Source organism: Ipomoea nil, unplaced genomic scaffold (assembly GCF_001879475.1).
Source record: "Ipomoea nil cultivar Tokyo-kokei standard unplaced genomic scaffold, Asagao_1.1 scaffold1179, whole genome shotgun sequence".
Taxonomy (NCBI): domain Eukaryota; kingdom Viridiplantae; phylum Streptophyta; class Magnoliopsida; order Solanales; family Convolvulaceae; genus Ipomoea; species Ipomoea nil.
In genome coordinates, this window is record NW_017617607.1 from 1633180 (window position 1) to 1641991 (window position 8812).

Below are 8812 nucleotides of genomic sequence, written 5' to 3' on the forward strand. Positions count from 1 at the left end.
ACAAGACCTTGCCTGGTAAACCCCAACAGAATGGTGTTGCCGAACGTTTGAACAGAACTCTATTGGAAAGAGCTCGCTGTATGCTCTCTAAAAGACTGATGTGTCTCTTTTTATCTATTCTCGTGGTAATGTTCGTCTTTATTTCTTGGTGTATGTTGATGACATTTTGATTATGGGGTCTGACTCAAACCGTGTTACTGCTCTTATTAATAAATTGACACTTGAGTTTAAAGTTCGTGATATGGGTGTGCCTTCTTTCTTTTTGGGAATTGAAATTGTCCCGTTATCTGGTGGTATGCTTTTATTTCAACAACGGTACATGAAGGATATTCTCAAACATGCTGGCATGGTGGACTGTAAGCCAGTGGTCACGCCTGTCTCTACCGCGAAAACCGCCGACGATGTTGCCACTCCCTATGCCGATCCAACACAATACAGAAGTCTTGCTGGTGTTCTCCAATATCTTACGGTAACTCGTCCTGATCTGTTTTATGCTATTAACCTCATGTGTCAACATATGCATGCCCCCACTACTACGGACTGGGCCTCTCTAAAAAGAGTCCTACGATATGTCAAATGCACCCTGCATTTTGGTCTGCGTATTTCTCGGTCTACGTCGATGGATATTCACGCCTATTCTGACTCAGATTGGGCTGGCAATCCGATGATCGCAAGTCTACTAGTGGTTTTGCTGTGTCCTTGGGGAGTAATCTTATATCTTGGGTTTGTCGGAAGCAACGGACAGTAGCACGTTCTTCAGCAGAAGCAGAATAAAAGGGTCTGGTTGATGTATCTGCTGAGGTTACATGGCTTGTTTCTCTGCTACACGAGATCGGCATCCCACTTGCGTCTCCTCCTCGACTATGGTGTGATAATTTGGGAGCTACTTACTTATGTGCCAATCCAGTGTTTCATGCCCGCACGAAGCACATTGAGATTGATTATCATTTTGTTCGCGATAAAGTAGCCAAAAAGGAGTTTGATGTGCACTTTATTTCAACCAAGGATCAACTAGTAGATATCTTCACCAAGTCTCTTTCGTCTATTCGTTTTAATTTTCTCCGTGACAAGCTCAATGTTTTGGCTAGCCAACTTTGTGCTTGAGGGGGAGTATTAGGACTATGTTATCCATATTAGACTAGGACTATGTTATCCATATTAGACTAGGAATATATTATTCGTGTTAGACTAGGATTCTATCTAGTATCTATATATTCGCTCTCTGTACTCTCAGACATTATGATTGAATACAACACAATCTATATTCTCATCATAAATGATGGTGAAGTGATATGCTACTCACTATAATCTAAGCATAGAAGCAACCTCCCAAGTAATAGTATGGGTGCAGTGATTTACATATCATTTAACAAAATATAAATATAATTACAAAATTTCTTATCATTTAACAAAATATAAATATAATTACAAAATTTTAAGAAATACTTAACAAAATTAATGTATTTCTTAAACATGACTCTAATCGTATAATAGTCCTATCAATTATGTGGCACATACAGTCTTATGTCAGTTTGTTTTATATCCTAGACATAAGACATGTATAGAGGTTGGTTTAGGTAGACATGTATAGAGGTAGAAAATATATAACACATTGGTCACGTGCAGTTATGTCTATATAAAATTATAAATCCAGCATTTTCTTTGCAGAGGGCATGTGAATATGTCTCTTGGCGGCTTCATGTTGAACATGACATCCAAAAATAAATTAATTAATTAATTAATGAAATGACCGCCCTATGATATGACGATGAATGTAGCCCGCAAGCAATTATTATTGTGTAGATCATATTATTAAATAGTAGTATACATTTAATACAAAATTAATGTCTTTTTAATATATTAAAAATATATTCTATATATTATATTCAGAAAAATACATGATTTGAGTACTACATCAATACACAAATAATGTACTTTTAATATATTAAAATTTTATTTTTTGTTATGGTCCACACAACACTTTGTGGATCATGCTCCACACAATAATTATAGATTTATAGTATTAGACATTTACACCTCACTTTATTTTAAGACACGAAAGGTAACCGATGGTCCAATCTTGACAAAGTGGTCCTGAAGATATCCAACACTATCTAACCCATAGTTTTTACTCAACACTACCAATTCAAAGTATGACTTATGTAAGTTGGAATTATGTATTATTGAAATATTATTTTTAATTTTATATTAATTAATTACGAGCGATCACATAATTATTTATATTTAATTTTTTTTTATGACGAAAGAAACCTGCCACCACTATCCGAAACTATACATGCATTAGGTAAACTCACCTTGTGACCTTAGTCGGGAAAAGACTACAATAAGATAAACCAGGTTAAGCTACACATTGCTAACCGACTTAAACCAAGATAGCTGACCAATAGGCCACTCCCACTAGGAGCTGAACTTGGAAGTATATATATTTAGGAGGTGTTTGGCTGATTGAATTAGTTGATAGCTGATTGAGTTAGCTAGTTTGACTAATTGATAGTATTAACTAATTGTAAAAAAGTGTTTAGTAAATTAGTTGTTTACACTTAACTAATTACATGTAAAATGATCAATAAGGGCAACAACATCAACAATAATAATAATAATAATTGAAAATCTCTATTCAAAGTCGTAGGTATAATGACATAATAATAATTGAAATTTTTTTGCCCATGCTAGTATTTCATCCTTAAAGTTGTTCTCTTTTTTTTTTTTTTTTTTTTTTTTTTTTTTTTTTTTTTTTTTTTTCCTATCTATAACTCTTTGATAATTATTATTTTGTCCCTAATTATTAGACAAATACCTTCTACGACAACTTTTTCACTCTGAAATATTTTAATTGATTGTAACTCTTCACATTTGTATAGGGAATTATTAATCTAAAAATTTGAGCAAAAAATAGTTGAATTTCCTGACATTTTACACTATTTGAAGTTTTGAATATTAGGAAATTCACTGCTTCACCCTCAAAATTTTAAATTTAAGATTCATGATGTAGATGTGGAGAGTGACATCCACTTGAAGTGTCCGCTAGTAAATAAAAAAAGAAATTATTGATAGAAGGTTTAATGCAATAATTAAAGTAAAAAATAACAATTGTTTAAAAATTAGGAACGAAAAGAGAAACTTGGATAAAAATTTAATGACAAAATATGAGCACAATCAATAACTAAAGACGAAAATAACAATTACCTAAAAATTTAGGGAGAAAATTCTCTTTATTTTTTCAGAATTCAAACTATTGTTGAATATTATTTAGAAAATGTCGTTAACATTTACTGTTCCATTTAAAATGTTTGAACATAATGCCTTATTATTTAAAGATTATATTAATCATTAGCTACATCGACTCCAATAATTAGATGATTAAATATCCATCAATTAAAAATTATGAATTCAATTTTAAATTACCATTATTTTTAAAGTTTAAATTATACCGAACTTTTTTAATGGAAAAAAATTAAAAAAAAAAAAAAAAAAAAAAGAGACAAAAGCAGCACACCAGCAGTGCCTGCATGGTGGTGGCCTGATGTATTAATTAAATTGGAATTTTCTCTGAAACAACCTCAATTATTGTTTGTTTAAATTTCCAGATGAAAACGATATTTTTATCGTTTCTTTTTTAGTTAATATATTTTTTTCCATGTTGCTATTAATCTATTAGTATATGTTTGATCCCATAATTAAATTATACGGAGTATATGACTTATCTTGAACTTTAAATATTGAGCACCACTGCTACGGCTTGGCGGCAAATTATTGTGTGGTTCGTGGACCACGGTCCAAAACGACGTCGTTGAATATTATGAGTTAGAATAATGTATTTTATGAGTTAAAATAATGTACTTTATGTGTTAGAATAATGTACATTATGTGTTTGAATAATGTATTTTTTGTGTTAAAATAATGTAATTTATGTTAGAATAATGAAACTTCTGGAGTAAAATAATGTATTTTATGAGTTAGAATAATGTACTTTATGAGTTAGAATAATATACATTATGTTTTAGAATAATGTACATTATAAAAATGTATGTTACAACGAATCGCGTGAAAAAATTTACACGAAACGATGTCGCTTTTAGATATGTGTGGACCACGGTCCACTTATTGATGTTTGGCTACCCCAATAATTTGCCAACCGATAATTAATTAATCTCATTTCCAATATATATATATATATATATATATATATATATATATATATATATATATATATATATATATATATATGTATGTATGTATAATTTATTAAATATGTATTAATTAATTATTCTAGTTTAGGCATGCTGTTGATGAATAGATTCTTGTTTATCTTATTTTATAATCCGCTGGACAGCCACCGGTTTTGTGTTTATTGCATATTCTTTTTAAAGATTACCTAATAACTATAACGGATAATGCTGATAAATCTAGTACCAACAGAAAATGATTTATTATTATTTGAGAAAATTATACATTTGATTATCATATTATATATATATAAATATTGTTTAAAAATAAACTTTTTAATAATGTGAAAATTATTGAAATTAATTTGTGACGTGAATTTTAAGATTTACTGTTCTTGAGTGAGGCACAATAAAAGCAACATTAACAATTGAGATTTTTTTTGAAGTTGTTGGCCGTGGCATATAGCAATGGTCTTGTGACAAAAAAACACAACAGACAAATTAAAAAAAAAATAAAAAAATAAAAAAAAAATTCAAAGTGACAGCCAGCTAACAATCACTCTGAAATGTCCGGCGATACATTTTTGAAAATGTGTTCGCTAGGGGCAGGCACTCCACACACGCCTTTTTTGTATGAGGAAAATTTTAACAAAAACCCCCCTCTTTCCTTTGGTTAAAAATTTCACCCTAATTTTTTTTATTTTTTAAATTTTTTTTGAAAAAAATCTCACAAGAACTATTGTTGTAAGTATTCTAACTCATAATTGACTGGTTGAAATAAATATGTTAATATGTTATTCTCATTGAAAGAAAGTTTTTTAATCTTGTGATTATCCAATTGGTTAGGGTTGTCAGAATATTTACTGTTCTTTGTTTTTTAAACGAATATTTACTGTTCTTATTAAGTGACTAGTGTAAGGAAAAGAAAGTCATTTTCTTTTGAGAATTCTACATTTTTTTGTACTCTCATTTTTTACTTCCTATGATGTAATATGCTTTGACTAGGAGTCATGATTTTCTCATTCTTTTTTTTTTTTTCTAATAAAATTTGAATATTTAGTGAGAGTAAAAGTTAGAGAATAAATTTTAAACTATACAATGTATATTTAAACTAATATATTTAGGCCATATTTGGTAAATGGTTGTTAGTTGTTAGATGATTGGGTTAATTAAAGGATATTGTTAGCTAATTATCGGGTTAATTAGAGGATATAAAAGGATATTATTAGCTAATTGTTGGGTTAATTAAAGGATATACTAGTTGATAACATTAGCTGATTGTATAACTAGTTGATAACATTAGATTGTAGAAAGGTGTTTGGGTAAATTATAACTAATAGTTGTTTGATATAAGATAAACTAAGGGTGTGTTTGGTTCGCACATAGGAATCGGAATAGGAATGAGTATCAAATACTTGGTAATAGTAATGAGTTTTGGTGAAAGTATTTAGCATGTTTGGTAGTAGGGTGGAATGAGAATGGTTACTAATAATAGTGCTTGAGAATGAATAAGGGAATGAAATCCTTATTTTATTTGAATATGAATTTTTCAAATAAAGGGCATTCGAAAACTATAATAGTATTTTAAAAACCTATCAATTAATAATAACAATCACTTCTAAAAATCTATCAACCAAATAATAACAATCACTTTTATACCCATGAACCCGTCAACCAAACACACCCTAATTATTTTACCAAACAAGTCCTTAGCCTACTTAGTCAAGCTTGACAACTAACCAGAAGTCCCCTGCGGAGGAATTACTGAGAACGGTAAATCATCGAGGTTATTGACTTATTTCTAAGTTTATGAATTAGAAGGGTTAATCACTGTCAAACTATCGAACTATGGTTGATCTGTACCCAAAAATGAAAAGTAAAGCAGAAATCGAATGAATGCAAGATATGATACAGAGAAGTTTAATAGATCGAATTGAACAAGTTATATTAATCTCTCAATATCTACAGTAGAAATACTGCAGATTCGGATCCATTTGATTCATTGAAGAAGAATATACATCCAACTGAATCAAAGATTCAAAAAAGGAAGTTCTGTATATACAAAGAAATTCAGGAATTATTCTTTTTTATTTATTTTTAATTTTGTGAATTGATTTGGGATTTGAATTCAATATCCCTCACAAACGGGTGTTGCAGAAGTTGTTGCGTGCTCCACCTCTTACTGGATTCCTTCTGCAAACAGGAATCTATAAAGTCCTTGAACTCCGGTGAAGCTCCGGCCGGCAAGTTGGGCGGTTCGCAGAAACATATGGCGCACATTAGCGTTGCCCAGTCGGGCCTCTGCCCCTCGTGCAGGAAGGGAAAGTAGCCCATGTAAAGCTCCATCAGGGTCAGCCCCAAGCTCCAGATGTCTCCGGCGTAACCGTTGTAATTCCCGCCGTTTGTGTCCGGATCGAACCTCTCCGGGCTCATATAGGCGCAAGTTCCGACGTATGAGTTGCAGGGGTCCAAACTCCGGCACATCATTTTACTCACGCCGAAGTCCGCTATTTTCACCTCCATCTCACGATTAACCAGAAGGTTCGCCGGCTTGAGATCTCGGTGGATGATTTTGTGAGAGTGCAAGTAATCGAGGCCGAGGAGCACTTGCTTAGCGATTTTCGCCAGGGAGGCTTCAGAGAACACTTTCTTCTCCGATGATTTCATCAAGCTTTCTAGGGTTCCGGCGTCCATGTACTCCATCAGGATCGCGATGTCGCCGCCGGGAATATCGGAGGTGCCGTGACACTTGATCACGTGCGGCGAGTCCGTGGACCGGAGGATGGAGATCTCGCGGAAGATCTGGCGGCGGACGGCGGGGTCGCTGTCGCCGTGGACGACTTTGAGGGCGTAGACCGCCGAAGTCCGCTTGTGGCGCACTTTGTAAACTGTGCCGCCGTTGCCGTGGCCGAGGACGTGGAGTTTCTCGAAGTCCGACATGGAGAACGCGGCGGAGGAAGTTGTGGTTGTTGAAGAAGAAGGAGCAGCGCCGGCCGTGTTAGAAGAAGGCGGGAGAGGCAAGGGGAAACGAGGGCGGCGTTGGGAGGGTTCCGGCAGAGGGAGGCGGAGATTGATCTGTCGCCGTTCACGTACAAGCGCCATTGATTTTTTTTGCCGTTGAGATTTCGGAATGTTCGGATGAGGATATAGAAGGGGAGTGGGTTATATAAGTGGAGGAGATAAAGCACGTGGAAAATGGATAGCCGTTTGGCGTAGGAAGGTGTGAGGATATGAGAGGATGAGTGAGGGCCCAAATGCCATACTATGGATTGGCTTCACTTTTAACGGTGCGCGCGGTTGGCCGCCACGAAGCGACAATCACGACACTTGGAGTAAATTAATACTTGCCCACTTGGAATAATTAGTTAATAACAATGCTATATACGTTTAAACCCTAAATCTAAAACTCCTCTCAATTTTTTTACCATTGAACTATGCCCCAGGAGCAATTAAAATACTATATCCTTGGTTTACGAAATAAACGTTTTACTTTGAAAATATGAATGTTATTCCATAAAGAATGAAATAGAAAAAAAATTATATTTTATTATTTGGTTCATTAAAGGAAAGACTTTATAAATTTTATTTCAGTGTTTGGTTTGATTAAGGAATTGAATAGAAATGAAATATATTTTTAAAAGAAATAAATATCTCTATACAAAATATATAATAATAATAATAGTAATAATAATAATACTGTTATTATTATTATACAATTTTTTTAAATAATATTATTTTATTGCAACTATAGTCTTTTATTTTTTTAAAAAAATTATGATGTGTAAGTTATGAAACAAAATATTTATACAAGTAACCAAAAAAAGTTTGAAGAACATTTAATAATATTCAATAAATAAGAATAACATAAGTTTTCTTTTTCAACAAAATACTCAAAACCAATACAAATATTCTTAATAATGGATAATAATTAAATAATTAAATTCCAAAACAACTCAATATATAAAAATAAGTTTAGAAAAATACTTAGGAAGGTTGAAGAGTTTAAACCTGAAAGAGATGCAAGTGTCTTGTGATGGAGAAGTGCCGTGATAGGGATTAAAAAAAAGTCCCAAAAAATTTTAAGTTTAATTGAGGGTAAAATAAAAAATAATTAAAAATTTTAGCCTATTATTAGGAACTCAGTAATAGCCTTACCAAAAAAATTGGTTGCTCTTAATGGGTCATCTCATTAATTTTGGACTAAGATTGACATTTCTAATTACCATGTTGTTGAAATTAAATCCTAATTGACGTTTCTCAACGAATGCCCTAAAATATATCACCTTCTTCTTTATATATATATATATATATATATATATATATATATAGTGAAAGGTTCCCATGCGGATGTGCGGTGGATTAATGTGCGTGAGATTTGTACTCAATGTGCGTGAGTGTTGTGCTTAATGTGCCTAAGATTTGTACTTAATGTGCGTGAATGTGTAAAATGCAGCAGAAAATATTGATGTCAGCTTATTCCCCATCCCTAGTAGCCATTGCCCCCTCCCTGATGATGATGATGCGGAGGCGGGCAATGGTGGTTAAGAATTATGGAAATAATACAACAGAAATCCATACTTAGCTGCTGTGCAAATTTTACTGTGCGTGCGTCATCTATATAAACA

The 8812-nt window shown here is 32.9% G+C and overlaps 1 protein-coding gene across 1 annotated transcript; it reads right to left on the reverse strand.

Moving 5' to 3' along the window:
- Positions 1-6096: 6096 nt before the first annotated feature.
- LOC109183837 (mitogen-activated protein kinase kinase 9-like) lies at positions 6097-7377 on the reverse strand. Its single transcript, XM_019333894.1, has one exon. The coding sequence runs from the start codon at positions 7287-7289 to the stop codon at positions 6285-6287; it is 1005 nt and encodes a 334-aa protein (XP_019189439.1). The 5' UTR covers positions 7290-7377; the 3' UTR covers positions 6097-6284.
- Positions 7378-8812: the final 1435 nt, after the last annotated feature.